The 26,184-nt window shown below is 38.8% G+C and overlaps 1 protein-coding gene across 6 annotated transcripts in view; it reads left to right on the forward strand.

The window, feature by feature from the left end:
* slc12a7b (solute carrier family 12 member 7b) overlaps positions 1-26,184 on the forward strand; it is a 93,920-nt gene that overhangs the window by 20,985 nt on the left and 46,751 nt on the right. The window contains exon 1 of one of the 6 annotated variants that reach the window (XM_061713758.1): positions 7,654-7,850. The exons of 4 other annotated variants lie outside the window; for them this stretch is intronic. In XM_061713758.1, the coding sequence (XP_061569742.1) occupies positions 7,730-7,850 (121 nt within the window). In that variant the 5' untranslated portion in view covers positions 7,654-7,729. Of the gene's footprint in view, positions 1-7,653; positions 7,851-20,165; positions 20,393-26,184 lie in introns of those variants that run through there. One more of the 6 variants, XM_061713761.1, reaches the window with a different exon arrangement.

Below are 26,184 nucleotides of genomic sequence, written 5' to 3' on the forward strand. Positions count from 1 at the left end.
GTTCAACAGTGTAACATAGTCCTCTGTTTCTTTTTAATATTTTTATAGACATATTATCATTTATTCACTAATATATTTGCTAAAAATGCATGAATCAATGTTTGATTCTTATGAGTAGAATCATATTCACATGCTCTACATAATGGCAGGCACAAACTTAATAAAGATAGAAACACACTTCAACTAAAGACATCAACAAGTCTTACTGCCTTTCAGACAGATTAACACTAACCCTCAAATAACATTTTTATTAATTAAATATCTAAGGCATTTTGGAACCTTGATCACTATTTTAATGCTACGGTAATTTATCTTAATATCTCCCAAACTGATAAATGAGATTTTTGTTTTTGAAAACGTTAGAATAGAAGTAGCTGCTGCAACTAAGAGGTACAGGCTGGGCTTGACATCTGGCTGCATCCAAGTTTTGTCTCTCTTAATAATGTCCTGCTGTATAAAAACCTTTAAACTGAAAGGGATTCATATAAGTGTCAGTTTCCGACCACTGCACCTCCTGTTGCAAAGTGTTGTGACCACAGTGCCTCAAGAGTTACTTTCTGTTGTGAACAATACAGTCATTGTTATGTGAAAGCATGACTTTGCGTATGTGCTCTCTGCAGCTGTTTCCATGATCATACTGAATAATAATATTAAACCTTTTATATCTCTTTATTTTTAAGTCAACATTAAATTTCTTTGGTCTCTGAGAAAGTATTTGATTTGTGTTAAATCAATCAGCTTTTTAAAATGTTTTGGCTCTGGACAAGGCATTAAAAAAAGAAAAATACCACTAATACACTAGTATTATTGGATATCAGGTGTCTGAAATGTGTGGAGACACATTGTGTAAGTATCATGTTCTGCTTACCTTTGACTAAAGACCCTCAGGATAACGTCCTTTACCTGACCCAACAAGCAGCCTTACAGACTATAGGCCAGGATAAAACAGCAGTAACTCGTACAGTTTCGCTCCTTTCCAGCACCTGTGAGACGTGTCTGAAGGGCCAAAAGGTTTCAAAAACGGTTCAAAACTGAACGTAGAAAACACTTGCTTCACCTTCTGTCTTTCTTTTTTTTGTGATCAACAGTTTTTTATTATTTTGTTGATGCATACAATTAATCGAACAATTATGAACGCAATTGTATAGCAAAAACCTTTAGATCACCCGTCAACGGCACATGTCCACAATAACTTAAAATAAATAAATAAATTGGCAAAATAAATTTTTTGGCCATCTTTGAGCTTACATTAGGCCAATAACTGACTGCTGAAAATTTGTAACATAGGCCTTAAAACAAAAAAAATGCATTTAATGCATTAAAGTGCATTGTAAAAAAAAAGGGCAAAAGAAGTGGATAAAAGGCAAATTTATTTATAAAGCACATTGACACATGATGAGGATGGGCTCAATGTGCACAAAATAAAGAAAAAGAAAATCACTCCCTTTCCCATACAAGTATTAATATGGGAAAGGGATTGATTTTCTTTTTATTTATTTTGTTTTATCAACTTCTTTTGCGTCATCTAAACACGCCGTTATTAATTGTTCGGTTTTTCCCCCACTTACTGTATTCCACCGAACACCGAAAGTGTTTTTTTTGCTATTTTTGGCCGAACAATTTCGGTTACCAAACATTCGGTGCATCAATAGATTAAACCAGTGACATGTTGGTAGATCGTGTGGTGGTTTCCATCGAAGAGCAAGCATTTTTTTAGCGGCTGTTAATCCTGCCAGGTACACAACTTTTTCTTTGTGATGCAAGTTTAACTGAGAGTCATCATTAATCAGGAGAACATGGGATTATCTTTCCAGTGACATTGGATATATATGTACTGACTTTTTGCCAGAATGATAATACAGGCGGGCATTGCCAAAACACGTGAAAGAATGATCCTGTGGTTTTATTTGAACAAAAACTGCAAAGAGGAGAATTGATTTTGTTCATTTCACTTTTGGCTTTCTTAATTTACACATGATGATATTATTGTCCAGCTACATTAGTACATAGAGGTTTTACATAGAGGATATGCTTTAGTGAGACCACTTTTTTGTTTTAGTTTTTTTTTTAAAGCACACATGGATTTCCTTATCACTTACTAAAAGGTAGTAAGAGCTTGACAAACATTTTCCGACAGTAATTTAAATGAGAAAAACAAATGTCCATCCAACAGGGAAACAAACACGATTGTCTCTCTGGACCTGGTCCCCCTTCTAAAGCTCCACACGGTTGGATGGATGGAAAGTCTCTCATTACTGCAGATGATTGAGTTGCAGCAGCTATTTATGACTGCATGCTTCTTTAAATGATGCACAATGGTCATCACCATTCCTCAGGAAAAGAATCCAAATAGCTTCGTGACTAGTAGGATTTTTCCATAATTATCACCTGACTTGAGTTTCAGTATTTACGCATATTTTTTCCTGTATGAGCAAACAAATGCATGTCATGGAAATGTTTTATGAAGGGAAACTTGATGCTGTAGCCACCACTTTATAGTCAGACATTAGGAAAGTTTGACTGAGTGTGATTTCTGACGTTAGTATAGTCCATGTTTCTTTTTTTCTCTCCTTTTTGTTAAAGGAAAAATTACTCTTTAGATAGTTTTAAGTGTTTTTGGTCACCTGTGTCGATGTCTACATATTACAGGATAATTTTTTTCTTCTTCTTTTTTTGTTGCATTGGGTGCTGAACAAGTGTAATTCTACAATCGGCCAATGGGGGGCGACATGGAGTAGTTAGTCCTGCACCATCTGCTTCACTTGAGAGTATCCACTTGTCAACAGAAGTCTGAAGCAAAACAGTGCAGGATGAAGTGTCTTCTTTTTTTTTATATTCAAAATTCTTCACTTTTTGAGTACATATTAAGTTATTTGTGTTATTTAAAGTTTTTTGTCTTGACCCTGGCAAGTCCATAACAACATGTGGTATAATTTTCAGAGGAGGGGGAAGTACTGGTACAAGGGAAAGAGCTGCTGTCTAAGGTTTAGTGACACAATTTGTTTTTTTTCTCTTTTTTTTTTTTTACCAACAGCATCATTGAGTAGATTGATTTTAAATGTTTAAAAGTTTTCATTTCCTCTTCTCCAGGGGGCTCTTACCTTTTATGGTATAGCTCTTGTTCATGTTTTTTCTGGCTTAATTATTATAAATAATAGTAAAGGTTTTAGTTTTTAAACAAATTGTGTAATTAATTGTTTTTTAACTGTTAACCAAACAACATATCTATAACTGCATACACATACCCAATCACACAGTTCACTTTTTCACAGAATAAAACTGTTTTATCTGCTGGGGTTTGACACAATGTGTCCATGAAACCAAGGAGCTGAGCTGATGCAGATCTGTGTACTTGGTGTATGTTTTTCAAACCTCTTACCATCTTCCTCTGTGCAGTCAATCAATACATCTATTTTAAGATTAGAAATAGGAGCCAGAAGAGGAAAAATTTCAGATCAATTAAACTGCTTTGAGCCGACATCCGGAATGTAAATGATACAACCACACCGGAATTTTGTTTGCCTCGCTTTGAAAGCTGTAGTCATACGTTGTTTTTTGTTGGTACTTGCTGCATCGACAAACAAAATGTGCGTGTGTTTTTGAGAAATGAAAACTTTATGGATGTTGTATGGAGACATTTGAATTTGGTGAGGACAGTAACTGAAGACACACGTTTGCATCCAGTTCTGTCTCCAAAACTGTTGAACTAAAGAGTTTCCACGCCTTCTGAAGCGCTTTTGTTCATTAAAATAAAGAAAGTCAAACCCAGCCTTGGTTCAAATGTTCTTCTGCAGTACATTTGAGTGTGTGTGTGTGTGTGTGTGTCACAGACAATTGAAAGCTAAAACTAATCCTCTGGAATTCTGATGTCCACTGATCGACTGTTATTGACCACCTTATGGATACAAGCTTTTAATGAAGTTACAAGTGTTACAGTAACGCAGCTTAAATAAATTACATAATGCAACTCAAAAGGAGTGTTTTTGTCACATAATCTTTGTAAACATTCTCATAAAAGGGACATTGTCCCTCTGACCTGAATGCCGCGTCTGTCCTGGAAAAGCAGTCAGACTGTCTGAGCACTTTAATCATCGGATGGCACTGCAGTTACATTACTGCTCATCCACTGAGCAGGGAGTAAATAAGTGCTGTTCTTGCTCACCATGTGTACTGCTGCTCCAAAAGGTAGCATTTATGGTACAATAAATGTCTTCCATTGATTACAGACACAATGTTCACTGGGAAATAAGAAATGTTTTAAACAGGGCTACGAGTTTGTTTTGCATGTTCCATGTATCCAGCAACCCACTGACTGCAAATTCAATGCGCTTCATTGGAAATTGTTAAGACTCAAGTGACCAGTTATAGAGTGGAAAAGGTCTTTTTTTTTTTTTTTTTAATTAATCAATAATCCAATTTAAATCCAGTTCAAAACAAAATTATCTCAAGGTGCATTTCAAAGCACTAATGGACAGTTAGTCCATTTGCTTAACCTGTTTATCAGGACACATTAGTCTAATTCTATCAAGATTCCTTGGGAATCGTAGCTCAGATTGTGGAACTTTAAAACACATAAGAATAGATGACTAAATCAGACAATATTTCTGAGCTATACATAAATATTAGTACTAAACAAGGCCAAAGAAATGCTGGCGTGCGTGTGCTGCTTGCTCATCTCAGACTCATCAATTTTCTGACCTCCTGTTCCACTTCTCCTTTTCTATTTCCTGTAGTCATCAGTCTTCCTTTGAGTAGATTGACCTGCCATATGTGTCGCTTGGGAGTGATAAATATGGGGGTGGATGACATGTGGGTCTCCCTGAGTTTGATAGCCAAGCTTGGCTGTAGAGCTGTAGCGTTATAAAGTCAGGCACATCTGTGTTAGTTCTGTCCCTCTTTGCTTCTCAAAGCAGGTGGTTGTTGGTTACCTGCTGCGCAGCCTTATGTCTTTCCATATTTATTGCCCTCTACTGTAAATAAATGATTAATTTGTTTTAAAGGGGACCTATTGTGAAAACCAGGTTTTCTCTTGCTTTAACATAAAGTGGTCTCTCCTCAGCCTGCCAACTCAGAGAAGGAGGAAAGAACCAAATTCTGCAGTGTCTGTACAGCCGCCCGGATGAGCCGTCCAGTGTGATGTGGATCTACGAGGCAATAAGATTCTGCACATTTTCGTTACGTAGCCAAAATGCAAACCACGCCCACAACTATAAAACCGTGTAACTGCATGCGAGCGTCCGACTATCGTAGCACTGCGTGACATCGGACGCTCTCTGTCCATCTCCCTCCAGCAGCTGCCACTTTATTGAGGTTTTTGTAGTGAAATGAGGAGGAATCATAGAGATAACTTCTCATTTCAACTAACTGGATCAGCTGTTCCTCATCATGACTGTTTCCTACAGCGCTTTCAACCGGCTTTCAACGCGAACGGCAGGAAGAAAATAGAAGCAGAGCGTCCGACAAATGTTCAGCTTAAAATGGCGCGCTGCGCAGCGCTGCGTCGCTGCGTCGCTGCAGCCAGTTAGGACAGTCCAATAGAAAATAAAGCAGCAAATGGATGGATTGAATTGATTTTGTTGCTGACGCTCGCTCGCATTGCATGCAGTTAGGACACGGTGTAACTCCACCGGCCAGAGCTTCCTCCATTTTTTCTTAGCGGTGTATGGCGTCATACAGGCAGCCAATCAGCACAGAGCCTCATTATCATAGCCCCGCCCACTCAGAATCCCGCATAGATAATGAGGTTAGAGAATGGGAAGATAAAGACATGGTTTAGAGGCTGAATTTTTCATTTATTTAGCAAAAACAATCAAAAGCTTGTTTTAAAGACATTCAAGACCTGTTTAAAATAGGTATTAGATGCCTTAATAGGTCCCTTTAAGTGATAAGTTTAGAGTATTTTATTTTCAGCATTTTACAAGGTATGCATGAAAACACAAACACAGAACTTCAAACCCCTGCCCAACCCGCCCATCAACAAGTTGAGTGAAAGAGAGAGAGGAAAAATAGGTAAAGGAATAAAAAAGAGGAGATAAAACATAAATAATAACAAATAAATGAGGAAAAAACGGTTGAGAGGCAAGATAGACAACAGTAAGCACTGACAGCAAAAAAAAGCTTATAAATCTACAACCTGTCCATCATAGAGGCTGATTTGTCCATATATGCCAAATAAGGTTGCCACATCTCTGTAAAAGTATGATAGTCTTTCCTGAGTGTATACATCATTTTTTTTTCAAGTGGAACACAGCTATTCGTTTCTGAAACCATCTTCCTATAGAAAGTTGGGAGTCAGACTTCCATGTGATGGCGATTCACTTCCTGGCAACACACAAGGCCAGTGAGAGAAACTTCTGTTGAGCTTTTCTTAGTCGTGCATCAATATTTGTAGTATCTCCTAATAAACAGGTTTGAGGATCTAATGGAAGATCCATCCTAGAAGTTTTGTCATGTAAATGTACTTTATTTATATAGCACCTCACATCAACCTACAGGTGAACCAAAGTGCTTTACATAACATACAATCAGCAAAATAAAACAAGAATAAAACATATGAACATACATATGCATATGCATGAACATCAAGTATAAAAAAGTGTTGCCACACTACTCTGTATTAAAAGCCACCCTGAATAAATAAGTTTTCAGTTTAGATTTAAAAAGGGCCAGGCCAGAGATCATGATGTCAGAAAAATCATGCCAGAAAGGGTTAAGTTTTGTGCATAACCAAGTACAGTGCAGGAAAGTGATAAGTTTAGTAGAATGCAAATGTAATATAGTCTTTACTGAAAAGGGCAGACAAGTTGACATGTGATATATTCTCCTCAGCTGCCACATACAGTACGCCACAATCAGAAATATGTGAATCATAATAATACAGAGCAGATTACTTCCCCTTTTACTGTTCTTCTTTGTGTTTTTCCATTCGCCTTCCTCTGTGTAATTTCACTGCCATATTATAGGGGAATAATAATGATAAAGATATGTACTAGTAAGGTAGAACCTGGCCATTTTCACGACTCTGTATGAGTGTAAAAACAGTTATATATCTTTAAATTGGCACTGCCCCCCTATGACTATGCACACAGGGTCAAATAACACACAGCATTGGAAGTGGAGAGATGTTTGTCTGTACTTGCGTGCATGTGAACATTTTCCTGAATGGAACGGATCTGGACTTCGTCCCTCTCTCCTCTCTGAACACGAGCCAGCATTGCCCCGGTTTTTTGTTGTTTGTGAGACAGAGCAGCATTCCAGGACGGGGGGAATCTGCCCTCAGGCGCAGAAAAGAGCCATTTATATGCTCTCACACACTGATGAGCACAAATGCATGTCATGTTGTCTACGGTGCCGTGCGTTCTGCGAGCACAGCCCCCCACTGGGCGGGGCAGGCCCGCTCTTCCTTATTTGGGTACGTGGTGCGGTGGGGGTCGGGGTCACATGGGTGGACAACAGAATTCTAGTGACTGGAACAAAAAAAAAAACTGTGAGGTAAAAAGCTCAACGCCGGCCCAGGAGGGTTAAACACACCAGAGCAGCACGTCCTGCAGGAGAAGGCAAACAACCGAGGAGAGGAAAAAAAGGAGAAGAGGGACGTTGGAGGGCTCAGCGGGAGAAAGAGAACTGAGCGGAGTGTGAGAGAGAGGGAGGGAGGGAGGGGAACGGAGAAGGAGAGGGAGACGAGACTGTGACAAACACTAGACTCTGAGAGGAAGCACATGGTGTAAAAATGCCCACTAACTTCACTGTTGTCCCGGTGAAGGACAACAGCAGGAAGACAAAAGGAGGGATTGAGGAGGATGTGGATGACAACAATGAGCTGAGAGGGGAGGAAGAAGAAGCCGCCGCAGGTGAAATATAGTTTATTTTAACTCTATTATGTGCAAGTGATAACATTTTAAACATTTTCTGTACTCAAGTGAGACTCAGTCTTTCCTTTTTCTAAAGCTGCAACTCGTTTTTTTTTTTCTTTTCTTTTCTGCTGGGATGGTAAACATGGGCGTGCCTCTAGAAAGTTCATGAATATGCTCACGGGATGCAACATAAGGAAACAGACTGAGCTATTGCTCTCTTTACGTTTCAGAAAAACAGTTTCTGGCTGTGTGTGGGTGGATAATGTGCAGGGATTTGAGGGCTCCTTTCCCTCACTTCCAGCTGCCATTCAGTCAATAAATATCACATGAAATGGGAGTACGGAGAAGACTATCAGACTTTATCTAACGCAAGTTCAGACCATAATGAGGGTTTCCAGAACCTGGGCAACGATCTTAAAACGGTTTATATGAAATGGGAGTTTCCCTCCCGTTTCATGTAGTCTCTCTCCCCAACTGCTGTTTTCTTTGTTTGTTTTGTGAAGTGTAAAGTCATTAAGGGGACTTTGGTTCTATGTTCCTTGTTTTGGCCTTATCTAGAAGGATAAACAAATTCAAGAGCGGCACGGATGATTTGAATGGAACACCCATGACTTTCTCTGCACATTTCTCTGAGTTGATTACCAGCGTGAGTCATTCTGCGAAGCCCTCGCTGTGTGAGACTCAAACTGTTACAAACAGGATAACAGAACCTTTACACAATGCCTTGGCTCGGGCTCGGAGCATATTTCCCTGTCCACCCAAGCACACAAAGAATAACGTGAATCTAAACAGCTCTGTTGATGGAAAAATGGTTATTTAACAACTACAAAAACTTGGATAGTTGCATCTTTTGACCAGCCAGATGGAAGAAAACAAATGTGGTCCTTGTTATTCTTTGGCCTAATTTTGACCTGCTAGTCTTGCAACTTACTTTCTATCACCCAAACCCTGTCTCCCAACTGGATGGATCAATGGTGTGTTATAGATTTAGTGCTGGAGCAAACATCCGTCCGTCTTTACGACTTAAGAACATTATCAGGCCGACGTCGGGCTATCTGAGGGCAGAGTGTATAGCCAGCAAAGCACCTCTGTTTTTCCAAACATCGCAGCGCCAGAGGTCACGGAGTGCATATTTAACAAACTCCTCTCTGACACTCCATGTTTTTCTTAACTGTATTTAGTTAAGTTGCTACTTTTACAACAGTTTTTCATGGCGCTACGCGGAATCAGTTCCCAGGGCTTAATTTCTGCTGTGAAGCTGCAATTACGGCCGCATGCTGGGAAGGATTTTACAGACTGTGGGAGAGAGAATGGCATTTTTATTATGATAGTTATCCAGGATACCATACTGCTTTGGTTTCCCTTGCTGCTTGTTTGTGAACATAGAAACCTTTTGTCTCAAACAAAGAGTGTAGTAACGGCAACGGTGGCTGAGCAGGGGATGATCTGTCACCCATGCTGCACAATGTATCTGAATCCACTAAATGATCTGCTGTTACTTCATTTTTAGAGGCATCAGGCATGTGTGATTCTTAAAGAAGCTCTTTCTGTTGTGTGCTCAAACTAGCAAAATCTATGGTGGATAAAAATTGTACAAGTTATAACACATGTTAGAAACCTTTTAATATTTGTGCATTTTCATTCAAGCTGAGCTGATGAGAACTTGGAGGCTACAATATAATGAAATGCCAGCAGCAGACTGGAAAGAGGGCAGCGTGAGGGTGTTATTGTGTGTGTTTTGGGAGGGAGGCTCCATCATAGCATAAATGTTGGCTCAAGAGTCTGTGTTTTGAAGGCTGAGTCAAACAGGAGTCACTGTTATTGATTATCCCACTGGCTCGCTCCTCGTTGGCTGAATGAAGGGAGAGTGAGACACCACCCCATCCCAGCTTTGGAATAATCTCATTTTTCCTCATTGTCTCACGAATCTCCTCTTTGTTCTCCTCTCCTTTCCTTTTCTTATTCATATCGGTGTTTATTTTCTCTCTGAAATTGATGTTTATTGCTCCAGCTCAGACTGCAGCTCTTGAACCGGCAATTTGGAAGTCCAGTTTTAACTCCTGACACATTTACTGGACACTGACAGCCAGCTATTTCAACATTAACTTCATGCAACGTAAATCAGTTTGAGTATTTTTGAAGTAGAATAGCAGCCATTTCAATCTTCAATCCTTCAATCAAACAAATGCACACTAAAGACAATAAAATAGCTTTTACTAAATGCCTTGATCATTGTTGGTCACTATAACTTTAGTGAATCAAAGTTATTGCCTTGAGCTGTTTAGTTTTTTTATAAAGACTTATTTTCCTTTTCTGCTTTTTTGTTAAAATGTCTTTATTATTTAGATTCATGTGAATATTTGTACCACAGCGGGTTCAGTGCTTTATAGAGCCCGGAGGTTTTGGACAGAACATCGTGTTCTGGGGAGGAGCAGAATCTTTGTGGAACTGGGTGGAGTGGACTGGTGCGCGAGTAAAAAAAAGTCTAATAAACAAATATTTTGTGGGAGGTAAATGGTGTCAGAGTGTAGTGCATTTCATACTTAAACTATTAATTTCCCCCAAATAAATGTAAACACTAATCTGTAGTGATTATTTTCCTCCCACTGTCCATTGCCCTGATCTGGCAATCCTCCTCATAAGATAAGGCAATGTCATGCTGTGTAAAGAGACAGAGTACACATACTGACAATTATTGTTTCTGTAGTTCTGCAACGTTTAGTAGTCACTAGTCACTAATAAAGCAGCCGGCGGTGTCCCGGCCTCAGCTGCTGGTGTTTTTGCCCATCTTTCAGAGTCATGTGTTTCCTGTGTACTTCCCTGGCAGGTCTGGTTCTGCTTAAAGGTCTTGTCTGAATGTGGTGATCTGTATTCTCTTTCTTTCTTTTTTTCCCTCATTGGCTAACTATAAAATTAACTCTTTGTTGCCTATTCTTTTGACTGGACAATATAGACAACAAAAGGTGTTTGGAGGTTATTTACAGTTTTAATGCATGTTTTTCTAGCTGCACAATGCAAATTGTATCCTTAATACAATAAAAATAATAATAAAAAAAAAAACAAAGTTATAAAAGTGTGATGCCTCAACATAAAACACGACCGGTAGATTATGACTAAAGAATGCCATTGACAATGAATGTAGTATTTTGTAGAATACAGCACATCTTCTCCAGTTGGTAATACTGCTTTGTTTACACCATCTTCAGTTTTAGTTCAGTTTATTTATTTAGCAATATAAGACAAATTGTACAATAAATGTAAAAACATTGAAATAACATGCAAGGAAAGGAAGAAGCCTGGTGGCGTATATAGAATCCTTTTCATATATGAATAAAAAACAAAACAAAAGCTACACAAAAGAAAATGTAACTCAGATTAAATAATAAACACTACAAAGATGAAACAATAAGAAAGTTCTTTAAATGTATTTTGAATATTGGCAAGGATGGTGATGATTTAAGAGATTTATTGAGTGAATTCCACAATTGGGGGAAGATTGATGTTTACATGTTCTACAAAACGGTAAATTAAAATCATCTTTGTGCCTTGTGGCATAAGAATGAATATCGGAATTAACACAAAAGAAATTATGAAATTTCACAACTTCACAAACCTTGCGTACCAAGGTTGACCCCGTAAGGACACTCACATTCCTCTGGATTGTTGTGCAGCTACAGTCTTACTGTAGACGTTAGGGAGCCGAACGTTCCCTGCATGACAGGCCATGCAAAACCAAACCATTCTCATTTGACTCGGGAAACATCACTACTGTTGTTTTCCTTGTCTTTACTGGCTGCTCTGACTGTAGCTTATTGCTAAAGAGTAGTTTGAGGCAAACACAGAACTAGATCTTAGTAACTATCGAGAAAAGGTAGCATTTGAGAAAGCACTAGCCTTGATGGGGAATTATGTCAAAAACATTTATTTATTTATTTGGAGCACAAATTGCGTTTAAATCCTTCCGGTTCCCACCGAGGGGCAGAATGGATACATCAAATGCTGGCTCCAAAGAAATCCTTTTGTATTGATGTCTTTAGTGGTCACTTCAGTTTCCCCCGCATGATTGGAAGGGCAGGCTGAGGTGTGGAGGTTAAGTTTATAGTATTATGCAACCTCGCCATAAGACATCACTCAGTCTGCCCTTTATAAAAAAACCGCCTTGATAAAGTTCTGATTTTGGCTCTCATTCAGAGCCCCTGCAGATCTCTGGGATTGGTGTGGAAACTGCGTTTGGTTATTTATACTTCAGTGTGTGACCAACCTGACCCTGCAAAGTTGCTCAACTCTCAGCAGTGCGTTTGCGTTGGCCACATTGAGCAGTTCTGATACACCCATCAGTTTCTCAGAAGCACAATTAGACTTAGTTATTCAGTGTGTTGGTCCACTCTACGCATTGGAATCAAAATAACTCCTTTCCCATCCCCCCAACTACTAAAGCTGGTTATTGCAAATCTCTAAAATTGAAGGTATTGTTTCTGATATTTATCCTTGATAATTAAAAAAGGTAATGGGATTGTAATTTTAGCAAATGCATTCACACATTCCATTTTATTTCCAGCATACAGGCATGTGTTTGTGCAGGACTTTGTGTCACCTTTTATCTCTCTTGAGCCGGGCAGACACTGTGCGATTGTCGGCTCGTTTTGAACCGATTTTCCAGTCGTGCAACTATTTTTTGGATCGGGCCAGATTTCGACCCAATCGTTGGTCGTGCCTCGTGCAGTAAATGTGGGGTAACGACGAGAGATTAACACCTCACGACGAGCTCCCGATCACAAATCGTGTGCTGGCAAAAAAAACGTGTTTGAAATCCTGGTCTCTCCTCATGAAGGAATCACAGTTGAAGCAGCTACGACCCGATTGGACTCATCCTTTCACAGAGAGCATGCACAATCTCTGATGTCACGTCAAAAACTATTATTTGTAGTTTAAAGTGTTTTGCAATTTCACATTACAAATCATGTTTTAATGGCAGAAAAAAAAGACCGTATTTCCCACGTCTGCCCGGCCAATTCCTTGTCCAAACACAACGTTGTCTAATCTTTATTCATTTATCGCCACACAGAATGGCACAAATTGCCAAGGCAGCGCGTTTGTTTTTGCTGAGCATCTTCGATGTCTCTCACTTCGGGGTTCCTCCTCTTCCACTTCTTTTTGACGTTGCAGTTCCAGTAACAGAAGTCCGACGGGAGGATTATGATCGTATAGTGTGAGCAGACGTGAGGATTATGATCGTATAGTGTGAGCAGACGGAGCATCAGAGCATCGGGTCGTACAGTGTGAGACCATAAATCGTGGGCTGTGAACTTTTGAACTCAGCAATCTAGTCGTGCAGTTTGAGATGGGGCTGAATCAAATGATTTAAAATATCACACAGTGTATGCCCAGCTTTGTGTGATCTGCAATTGGCCATGTGTTGTCAGAACTGGATGCAGGAAAGGGCGGGAGAGAAATGAAAGTTGTGATCGAACCACTGGGACATAAAAAAAATGGTTGGTTTATCAAGGCCAGGACTGAAAAAGAAGATATTTACCACCATATATTTAAAAACCAACCACACGTTGGGGGTGATTTGTTCACATTTAAGGGCGGAGTGAGGCGGGAAAATACATTGACATTATAATGTTTAAAGATATAGCATAAACCTAATTCCTGAAGTTAGAATGGAAAGATAATGCTAAATAATCGGCCCTACCCTCTGTGGTTCTTTCCATTTCCTGTTCAGTGAGCTCATCCTCACCAGTTTTCTACTCTCAATGTGGTCCCTCTGATAAGCTTTTAACCCATGAGCATCCGCACACTTGAATGGGTTTCACCGTAGGCTGCAGTTGTGAGAGGCCCCCGGGGTTTCCATGGCTTCCCTCGAAGTCATAGACCACACATGCACTCCTTTAGTTTTTATCTTTTAACCATTACAATGTCTCTTAATCATGTACAGGAACAGGGGATTCATCTTTTGTCACATTTACACAGTACTAAAGTTCAATGTTTGCTGCTTGTTTATCCTTATTAACCATATAGGATGTTTTACTCACTCAGTACTTACACTAAAGCTTGAGTTTACTTGACTTTTGTTAGCAGACATGCTGTGAGTTTGTTATTGCCGTCATCAACAAACAGGCAGAAATTAAGTCATTTTTCAAGGAAAAGTCTGGCTAAAAGCAAGTCCTACTTGAAACTATAAAAATGCTCTCACTAGTGAATGTGGTCACTAAAAACAACTATTAAGTACGTTGTTAATTTCCCCACAAGTTTATTACCATCTGCAAGGCACCACCACTCAGGCATTACCTACAACCACAAATATTGAATTTTGGTTTTGGAAAGTAAACATCTACTCAAGCATTGCAAATAATCTCCACAGACTTCTAAGCATTTATTGTTTCTGATAGTAATTAAGCAGGCACATTGGTGGGGGAAAAAAAGCCAGGAGTCGCGTATTTATGTGAAACGCGTAACATGATAATTTCACCTAACTGTGTTCACAAAATAATGACTCAGTTCTCGCCATTGTCGTTGCTTTATGTGTCTACTTTATGTATATAAGTGTGTGTGTCGTCAGTCAAGCAGCAATCTTTTAATTTTGGTTTATTTTATTATCAACACTGGAGGCTCACATTAATGAGCCAACAAAATCCTGCACATGGTGAGGAGATATCAGCTCTCCACACCTGAGAAACTGAACTTTATCCCACCAGAGATCCAACCACAAAGAACCCAGTGGAATTATCACACCGCTGAGGATAGGGGCAGACGGCACAGGGGGAGGAAACAAAGCTATATACTGATATACAATGTGTGTGTGTGTGTCATTAGGGCCCGAGCACTTACAGTGCGAAGGCCCTAATGTATCTGAAGGGGATGTTCTCGTTTTTATTTTTCTTCTTATGAAATGAGAGCCTTTTTCCCCCCTAAACGTGCCCCAAAAGTCACCAAATTTTGCACGCAAGCCAGGCCTGGCGAAAAATTTGATATTTAATGGTTTGCATTAATGGCCGTGGCCTAATGGCTCAACAGCGCCCCCTAGAAAACTTTGTGCCTCAAGCCCCACAATACGGTTTGACGTACATGCACCAAAATCGGTACACAAATGTATCATGTTACAACTTAAAGAAAAGTCTCTTGGCGCCATGGCCGAAACCAAACAGGAAGTCGGCCATTTTGAATTAATTGTGTAATTTTGGCGCAATTTATGCCACTTCTTCGGCAGTTAATACGGCCCAAACCGTAACGTGCACCCAGGTGTGTTATACATCAAAATGTGCATCTCAATCCTGCGACGACGCGCATTACTTTTCTCAGTCAAAAGCGTTACCGTGGCGACACTAGACGCCAAAAAGCGCGCCCCCCCCCCCTTCATCTGATTGGTCCATATTTGATAGTTCCTACTTTCTGCCATAACTTTTGAATGGTTTGACATAGAGAGTCGTGGGTGGTGTCATTGGATTTGGTTTATAGTCCTTAATCTTCATTGGTGTAAATTGGCTCCGCCCCTTCTTCTGATTGGTCGATATTTCATAGCTCCTATTTTCTGCTTTTGAATGGTTTGATATAGAGAGTCGTGAATGGAGTCATTTCTGATATGCTTATGATGATATATTGAGTTTTATGTGATCAGCAAAGGCACTTTTTATAGTATGATTGACCTAGGAATGTAGGAGGGGGGGGGGGGGGGACCTTGCAGCTTTAATGTATATTTATTTTTTCTCTCTAATGTTCCGATACCAGCCAGGTATCTTGCAATGTATAATTTGTATGTAGTTAATTGATCCAGAGTCTGATTCAGTCAGAGATGTGATGCAGATCAGGTTATCTTGATTACCTTTCCATTTAACTAAAAGGGGCTCTTAAGGAGGAGAGATGAAGGCTTGGGACTTGAACTCTGTGATAGATGAAAGTACTTGGGGATTAACGCCTTCACTGTTTAATCTATGATTAAGGATTCCGCATATTCTCTGGTTGTCACAAACTGACCTAAAACTGTGAGTGTGTGCGTGTTATTCCTTTAACCATAGCTTTGAGGAAAGTCTATATTTTTCTTTCTTTTTTTAAGGCTTTGGTTCTGTAGCGAATACTGTAATACCTGTCAAATATGCCTGTGTGTGTATTTTTAATATTTTTTTATAGGTATTTACTAGTCACTTGAGTGACATTATAAAAGGCACCAACTGAGACTTGGGTACTTTTTTCACCATCTCAGGGATGGAGTTTACTGATGACAGCAAGGATTCAAATGTAAGTGACACTAAGTAACATTAATCTAACCAGCCTTGGCTGGCCTCCATTCTTTCCTGCTTTCACTTTTTTAATTCCACACATTCCCTCTACTATATATCCTCCCTTACATAAATGCACAGGTAAATTGAAATCAGATTCAACCAGCAAATGTTTTTGGAAAGAGTCTACTCAACAGGCTTATTAAAGCTAGTGAGCTTCACTGCTTGAACCAGTGCATTTTAATGCTCTAGTCTAGACGCGTCTCTATGTTTTTCAGTCGATCAGTCCAGTAATGTGTGCAGCTAGATGTTGGCATGTCCCTTCCGTACAGTTTGGAGGATTCTGCTGGAATTAACATTTCAAATTTCTCTTCCTCCACCAAGGAAATAATGTTTTTAAGCCGATTGGCCTCCCACCAAGAGGTCTAATTTGCTCAAACTGTTGTGAAATATAGGATCCTCTATGTGTACTAAAGATCAAAATACAGTGTCATTTTATGCTTTTTAAGTTTGGATAAGTCTATTATTTTGACATTTTTCTTTCAGTCAGTTGTCTGAAATCAAGACCTGCCCAATGCCATGTAAACATAACTATCATATTTAGGAACAAAGAAATCTGTAATTTAGATGCAGGTGTGGATCTGAACTATTAGCACGTCTTGTACTCCCAAAACACTGGGGGAATATAACAGTGTATTGCTCTTCTGATATGAGATGGACATTAATTCATTCTTTCATTTAAGCCATTTGCAGAGCCAGCATCAATCTTACACTGCAGGCTCAAATTAGTGCCCCAGGACAGACTTGTGTGAACATTGATGACGAGCTGAAGGTGATCTTATCATTGGAATCATGTTGTAACAGAGCAACATGTAGAACCAGACAGTAGGCCCTGAGGAGCAGGGTTTAAGAACACTGCTATGCAGAGTCCCTGGGGTGCTGTAGTCAGTCCTAACTTAGCAGGCTATAGTTGGAGGCCCTGCACAAAAACATCCACATGCTACAAACATTAGACCAGTCTGTGGATCTCTGTTCCTGAGAGATACTGCCTGCATGCATAGTCTGTAAGAAGGGTCTCCGCGGGATCAGAATTTGGGGAAATGCTTCATTGACAAATGCCTTAAACTTGAAATACAATGATGTCTAGGCCTTTTGTTGAAAAGATTGATTTTACAATTCTAAATCGATACTCATATTAATTCCTAAAAATCGATTAATATGTCTAAAGATCGATTTTTTTATTTTATTCTTTTATTTTATTTATTTTTTTCCCCATCATTACATTTACAACTTTTGGTATTTTTTTTGTTTATGCCCAAAAAAGGAATGTTTTGTTGGACACGAGAATAACTAGTGCCATGTTTTTGCCTTTAAATATGTTTAAAGGTATGAAAACATTAAAGTTTTCAGTTATAATTGCATAAATTGTCTATGTACATTTGCATAAAATCGCCATGGATCTGTTTGGTAATTCTGCCAAACCAAAGATGTTTCTGAAAGCAGTTCTATCAGCATTCTGGGAGGTGATTGGTCCGTACAGCATCATTAGCTGCCAATACTTGCAGTTGAATCACAATATAATACTAGTATTAATATGTTGCATAACTACACATACATATAATTCATGCAACAGCTCAAAAAACAGTTTTAATAACACTAACCCAAAATCAATATCGGAATCGAATCAGGTCGAATCAAAGCGTGATAATCAATTCTGAACCGGAATCGAATCGATTCTTGACATTTGAATTGATACCCAGCCCTAATGATGACATTTAATCTTTTTTTCTGCTTCTAAAAATAAACCCATAAGGTGTCAATATTGATGCATACCTAGTACTCATGGCTTGGACCCAATTATAACCTTAATTTTGAGCCTAACTGGACACGTGAAGTCTTGGGACTGTATCCTGCCCATTTTGACACATCTACAGACACACAAATGCCAAAGCCATGTCTTAATGCCAAGCTCTGTAGCAAGTGTCCTCACCCTGACATTTTGCAATGAATGACAAGGTGAAACCAGTACAATCTTGTCTTATCAGATCTGGTAACTACTGCAGTACCATCTGACATCAGACCAAGTGGAGCTTGATACATCTAAATCCTTCTTACGGAGAGTTTGATAGCCCCTCTTTAAGCTCTGCCTTGACACATCTGTCCGTTTTAATGACACTGGCAGCAGATGTTCAGCTTTGTCCTCACATGAGCTTATGAAACCTGGAGAGAAACTGGCAGTTTAGTTTAGTGAAATGCAAACATTTTCTATCACTCTTAACATTATTTATTTATGTTTTTCCAGAGTTTAATCTCCCTGTTAGGGTTGGTTACTTTGGGTTTGTTTTCCCTTCACAATAACATGTCTTGGACTAGAGGACAGCAACATGAAAGTGAGCCTCACTTTGTGTGCTTACTTTAAAGCCATATCTCTTCACCGCCAGAAACAGTGTTGCATAAAAAGTTCAGGATTAGCCTAATCAGGTTAAGTGATTAGTTCCCACTTCACATGCTCTTAGACGAACAGATTAAATAGCAACCAAAAAGGAAGACGGCAGAGTGCTGTCTTGCTTTTGGCGTAGAGTGGGACGGAGCTCTGTCTGCCATTGTCAGTCCTATTTGTGGCACGGTGTGAAGCTTTATCCCCTTTAGTGTCGTGTGACAGCCGAAGACTTTTGTTCTTCTCTTTCATGTCACGAGAGAAACTTAACTGAAATCAAAGTAGAAACTAATCTAAGATCTTGCGACTCTAAATGAAATAGATGCAACTCTTACAGTATCAGTGGTCATAGTTACCAGGTGTATTGTTCCCTTACGTCTGGGCGACGTGCTAATCGATTGACCTTTTGTTCCTTTGAAACCTGGGAGATCAAACATGAGGTGTAACTGCTCAATCAGGCAGCTCCTGGAGTTTATAACGCTAAAACTTTAACTTTAACAATACTCTGAACAGCTTTTACTTTGGTAGTGCTTTCCTTGTTATTTTACCTCTTACAATTTGATTTGATTTGACGATTTTGTTTCAAACATGCATGATAAAAAAAATAGTACAAAAAAGTAAAAAAAACAGAACACAAATATATATGGATGGATGGATGGCAGGCACTTGGGCAGACCTCACGGATCCACCAACATGCTCGAAACAGAGTAGGAATTAAGTAAACACTTATCGAGTCCTACCCCTGAATCTACATACATTCTTACATATAACAAGAAGAGTTTAAAAAAGCTTACTTATAAAACACCCATACCTACTTTAATAACTGTGATACAGTGATATAATACTCAATTATATGTATATATAAATATAGTCAAAATCAAGGCAAACAGAAGTAAACAAAAAAACGCCCAGCATTAAGTTGTGCTACTATGTATGTATGTAATAATAGAAGTAATTAATTAAAGATGTACTTTCTGTGAAGAGTATATATTTTTGTTTATCAGGATTCTCTCTCTCTGTCCTGGATATACAGGACTGTCTCAGAAAATTAGAATATTGTGATTTTCTGTAATGCAATTACAAAAGCTAAAATGTCATACATTCTGCATTCATTACAAATCAACTGAAATATTGCAAGCCTTTTATTATTTTAATATTGCTGATCATGGCGTACAGTTTAAGAAAACTCAAATATCCTATCTCAAAAAATTGGAATATTCTGGGAATCTTAATCTTAAACTGTAAACCATAATCAGCAATATTAAAATAATAAAAGGCTTGTAATATTTCAGTTGATTTGTAATGAATCCAGAATGTATGACATTTTTGTTTTTTTAATTGCATTACAGAAAATAAAGAACTTTATCACAATATTCTAATTTTCTGAGACAGTCCTGTAAATGTGTTTTTGCTCCTGTTTTCTGCTTTCGTGGGTCATCTCTCTGCTCCTCCCCTTTGTGTCTGTCAACTTGAGCACATGCCTGTGTGCCGCCCGCCGCTGATCAGGGCTCAGAGAGGTTGTAGAAGGATGGGTGTGTGCGGGTGTGTGCGTGTGTGTGCGTGGGTGTGTGTGCGCGGGCAGGTCGGCCGGTGGGCGGGTGCGGGTGCCTTGTGATGCATGGCTGATGTCGCTGACGTTGTCGTCACCGGCCACTTTTCTCACACACAAACACCAGCGCACACGATCTCCCAAATAGCTTATCCTCACATTATCCCCACGACACAGGCGGCATTCCTGTTTTCTCCACATCACTAGCAGCATCTCTGTATTCTGGACCTTATTACTGGAGTTACCCAGGGACCGTTGTAAGGACCCCTTCCCATCCACCCCCTTTTTTTGACTGTGCTCCTCAGAATGGAGCACAGGGCAAGCGCTCGCCGGAAGGGTAAGTTATTTTGTTTGGTTTTGTTTTTTTCCATCACCCTCCAACTAAGCCTCTGTTAGCATCTGCATATGCATATTATATATACTATATATGTGTTTACCTATCATAAATATTTTTTAAAGTTTCCTATGCAAGCTTTGTTGAGAATTGTAATAGTTAAAGGCCCTTGCGATACATGTGTTCACGACTTAGTAAATCAAAAGTCAGAGTTTGTATGAATCTACAATGTCTCTGCCAAGCAGAGTTTCAAAAGTCCCATAAAAAAACATGCGTATTAATGTCCCTCACATTAAAACTAAGATTAAAAGGGATCAGCATCACTTTATTTTTAATTTGAGTTTGTCTTGCTACTGCTTTTGCAATCTCCCAGCACTGTCCATGGTGTGTGTGAGCTGGAAGAATGGTTTTTTGATTTCCACTGGACTTGTGATCCCCCTTCTGTCCTCGGTGTTCGTACATCCGTCTCCATTCTTGGTACCGTGAGCCATGAGCTAACATCGGCGGCGTTAGGCAGCTTACTGTGTCGTCACACTGTGCAGCTTAGAGGTTATAAATAGTATGCATGGTCATTTATTACCACAGTGATCAGAGTGGCTGAGCCCAACCATTAGTGCATCCTTAATGTACCTGCTTGTACATTTGTGCTAACTAAAGTGCTTACTAAGTAAGTTCTGAGTCGGGCTTGAAAAGCGTCTGCAACTAAACATGTTGTCAGAAATGGAAAGCGATGAGAAGAACGGAGAAATAACCCCCCTGTCCTCGGTCATAGCTACGTTCAGTTCTGTAGTGCACTGTAGTTGTCGAATCAGGGATTTTCTGTCCTTATGTAACAGCAACACATAGTGATCTGTACACATTCTCTCTAAACTGAAGATGAGTATCAAATGAATGTTCACTCTGAAGATTCAATGTTATTATTATTCGCATAAGGCTATTTCCTATTATTTTGTGGCACTGGGACTAAAATATTTGCAGTTAGGTTAATTAAACTTAAATTAATTCAGTTAGGAAAAATTTACTAAAGTGTTCCATACAGAAAATTAAATTGCAAACAGATGTTGACAGAGATTTGAATTGAATTGTGTCATAGTGAGCCACTCAGGTCTGCAGAGCAGCTGTCTTCATACACACAATGTCATTTGCATGCTGCATAACTGTTAGCAATGTCACATTTCTAGGGGTCATCTAATGCACTATTGCACAGGAAGTCTGTCACCTGCAGAAAGTGGGACACATACACACACACACACACACACACACACACACACACACACACACACACTCATACAGCTCTCAGCATCTGGTACACATGCATCATCAACAATTACATAACAGATTTGAGCCCCCTTTCTTTCATCCTTTTTAGTAGATTCAGTGGTTTATTGTTGTATTTCAACTTGATCAGTTCATACTTTGCTTCAGTACATGTATGATAACATAAATCTTTACAATAATTTATTAACATTACAGTATTATTTTACAGCTCTAAATCACGTTTGCCTGCTTTCAGCACATACAGTATAACAACTCACTTATCAACATTGGCTAAAATACAATACGTTTTAGTCCTGGGTTATTGTCTATAAATGCAAATTTCTAACTTAGACCCTGCTCTCAGAGGGAAGGTGGAGTAAGAGAAGGATGAGAAAAGACAACACAGAATTATAGTAAGAAAACCTTATTTGCTTATTATTATCTACCATATAAGGCACAACCAAACTCACTTACAGGTCTGTCGTCGGTGTGCATGTCTCGTCTCTCTCCCTTTTTTTTCTCTCTTTATTTATATATATATATATATATATATAAATAAAATAAACCACGTAAGGAATAACTTTTTTAAACATTCACAGTAGTTTAGTTAAAAACTTTAGCAGGTTCCGGGCCAGGTCTCGCTCTCTACCACTGGCAATGAACAAAAAAGAAGAAGAAAGAAAAAGAAAACGACATTCCTGGATGGAGCCATTTTTTCACAGTTAAAAAAAAAAAGTATATCTCTGCTTACGCAGCAGATTATACATTCTTAACGTCTTTTTTTATTTATTTTTTGGCTCGTTTCAAAATATGACACTGGAGCCAAGTGGAAAAAAATTATCAAAAGCCTTGGGCTTAATATAACTTAATATAATTGGGCTTGAATTTTTACACTGTAAACCGCTGCACTAGGTAGCAAAATCTCCATGACTAGCATCACTGAAAGAAGCGAAAGAATGCTCTACTAGTTTAAAACTTCATAATAACAATCTATGAATCATTTGTGATGTACAAGGTTGATTTTGTAAAAGTTTATAAGCTGTTTTCCAGAAGATGCTGCCCGTTATGGTGGACTGTATTTCTGCTCCTTAGTTTACCATGACTGTTAAGGATTTCTGTTGTTCAAAGTATTTTGCAATGTGGATAAAGGGAGAGATACTGGAGCAGAATGTGCTGACTTCAGACTTTATTAATTACATTAATTAAAAACACAAACAAACAACAACCTGAGGACATTTTACAGAAATATGCGGCCTCTGTATTTCAAATGTAAAACATCGTTGTCTATGTGTTGCACAGTATTGTGTTGCACTAGAGGTGTTGTATGTCTCAACTGTAAACCTGTGTGTTATGCGTTAGATGAACTTCCATTTTTGCAGCTGTTTTAATTTCTTTTGGTGTCTTCTAAGTGAAACTTATCCTATTACATTTGTGATACACAAAGAGGTCTCATAAGACGTTTATCTATCTAAAATACAGGTATCAACAAGCCTTAACTGAGCTTATTTCTCCCAGATTTTGGCTCAAACTGAAGGGTATCTTATGGCTTTTCATTGGCCCTCATTCAGGTATTGGATATCAAAGATTAGTTGCTAACAACTATAACTGAACTGGACAAAAAAACAAACATTTCCATTATGCAATATGAATCAAAGATAAGTGTCATCATGTGTAATATGAAAGGGATAGTATCTGGATAGTATGTGTTAACTAGGCCAGTATCTTAACCACTACTGTAGACCGTGTCCCTCAGGACTGGATGTTACTGTACAGCGTGCAGGCACATCAACAATATTGACATTTCCGATGGAGATGTTCTGATACCATTTTTTTTCCCCTTTCTGTTACCAATTATAGTACCAGGGCTTTGGGTATCGCCCCATGCCGAGTACTTTTACTTTTCAAGTGAATCTTTAAGTTCTTAGTAAGGTTGCTTGTGTTATTTGTAGCAACACTTCTGGAAGCTGTAGCTCTGCATAATGAGCATGTCACGGTTTTCCTGGTGGGATTTTATGGAAGAGTATAAGGGCCAGGCAGGAGAAAAATAAAAATAATATTTTAGAGGAGGAAGATTTTATTTTTTCCAATATGCAGTTTGAGAAAAATGTCAATGTTGAGAAAAAAGTCAAAATTTCATGAATAAAATTGAAATGTTGAGAAAAAAGGCGAAATTTCGACTTTATTCACAAAATTTCGACTATTGTTGAAATTGTAATTCAACATTGATCTCGACATTTCGACTTTTTTCTCGACATTTCGACTTTTGCACAATAAAAAAAAATCTTCCCCCTCAAATATTTTTTCTCCTGCATGGCCCTGATTCTCTTCCGTAGGGATTTTCCAGCCGAAAATAACGCTATATATTGCCAATTGCTAACAGTAGATGGCTAGCTCGGTCCAACAGCTAACGTGCCAGAGTTTGGATCTCAAAATGGGAAGTTGCAAGACAGTAATGCTTAATTTCACCAATATGATTTAAGTATTTCCGATACTGGGATTGGTATGGGAACAACACGTAATTCCTACTTTAACACTCCAGATGCACGCGTCGTGTTCATCTTCCACCCGATTATGTTTCCTTTGTCTTGTGTGGCAACAATCACTGAGTGCGACATTTCACATGAAAGTGGCAGCTTGTACTTTTTCTTGATTGTTGACATGCAAATGGAGTCCAAGGAAAGTTTATTTGTATGGGACATTTCAGCTGCAAAGCAATTCAAGGTGCTTTACGTAATGAAAACATGAAAAATCAAGACAAAAATATAAAAAAGGTTGAGCTATAGTGCAGTGGCATAATAAAGAAAAGTTAGACTTATGCTGCACTGCAAAAACTCAAAATCTTACCAGGAATATTTGTCTTATTTCTAGTTAAAATGTCTAATTTTTAGTCAAAAAATATCATTACACTTAAAACAAGAGTCATTACCATAAAAATAACTTATTTGACAATTTTCACATGTTTCAAGTACATTTTCACTTGAAATAAGTAGAAAAATCTGCCAGTGGGACAAGATTTATCTTCTTATTACAAGCAAAAAAATCTTGTTCCACTGGCAGATTTTTCTACTTATTTTAAGTGAAAATCTACTTGAAACAGGTGAAAATTGTTGTTTTTTCCAGTGATGAGTCTTGTTTTAAGTGTAATGAGATTTTCTTTGACTAAAAATGAGACATTTTAACTAGAAATAAGACAAATATTCTTGTTAAGAATTTGAGTTTTTGCAGTGTATAGTTAGTGTAGCAGTGAAATTAACATAGTTTCAATCTAAATTCAGACTGGTTTAGATATTTCAGTCAAAGGCAGCTGTAAACAGATGAGTTTTAATCTACATTTAAAGGAACTAAGGGTTTCAGGGTTCCTGCAGGTTTCTGGAAGTTTGTTCCAGATCTGTGGAGCAAAGAAGCTGAATGCTGCTCCTCCATGTCTGGTTCTGGTTCTGGTTCAGAGCAGACCAGAACCAGGAGACCTGGGAGGTCTGAGGGTTGCTATGGCAACACGTCTCGGATGTATTTTTGTCCTAAACCATTCTGAGAAGTTTACAAACTGTTTAAAGTCTGTTCTCTGAGATGCAGAGCCAGTTCAAGGACCTCAGAAAGGTCACTAGAAAATTGCAGATTTCTTGCCACATTTGGAAAACTTCCCATGTGTTAGTTGACAGCTTTTATAATCTTCTAGCATCTAAATGCAAATAAATGAGCAGAGAAACGTAGGTACAGAATAATGCCTTCCTGTCCTGATTTCATTTCTATAACAAAACTGTAATCACGAAACATTTTTGACCTTTTAACTCAAAATCCTGAAAACAGTTTATCGTTTAAATTATGTATACGCAGTTGCTAACATATTCTGTCAGCTTAACAGCATTTCAAAGACCTGCTGAAAGCTCTGTGTCTCAACTGTACTCTTGGATTGCGTTACTAGAAGCCATCATACCTTGAAGGAGAGCTAAACGACTCAGATCACTTCCTAATTGACTTCTAAACCTCCTTACACGTGGTTTAAAAACAGAAACTTTTCCAGGTTTGGAAATGGCAGTTCCTGTTTAAGAGGATTTAGCCGTTGTAATTTGAGAAAATGATTACCTGTGGTGTGGGCCCTCGCACTTAAGTAAAGTGATGGCTTCACTTTTGGCTGCGTCCTGTCTGCCCGGTAGACATGTATCTTAAATTCATTCCCTTTATCCACACGTATTGGAAAACTGTGTACTCGCCTAATATGGTCTGCAATCCCACTCAGACAGTGTTTAAAGACCTATGCGGTACAAGGGCATAATGACTTTCTCTGTGATTACCAGCAGGCTAAGCCACGCTGCAAGCCTCTTATTCCGCCTGCAGCTGGATCAGGCAGTAAAAGTTAACCATGAAATCCCTGAGCAGTCAGAGTTCAGCGTAGGCAGCTCCACTGGTGAATCCTGGAAGTCTGGCAGTTCATTGAGACTGTGCCTGAAATGCATGGGGGCAGAAAGTGATGCAAAAAAGATTCAGGGCTATTGCTTAAATATTTCTAGTACTGCACTGAGGAAGGCTGCACCATGTAT

The sequence above is a fragment of the Cololabis saira genome, chromosome 22 (genome assembly GCF_033807715.1).
Source record: "Cololabis saira isolate AMF1-May2022 chromosome 22, fColSai1.1, whole genome shotgun sequence".
NCBI classification, from domain to species: Eukaryota; Metazoa; Chordata; class Actinopteri; order Beloniformes; family Belonidae; genus Cololabis; species Cololabis saira.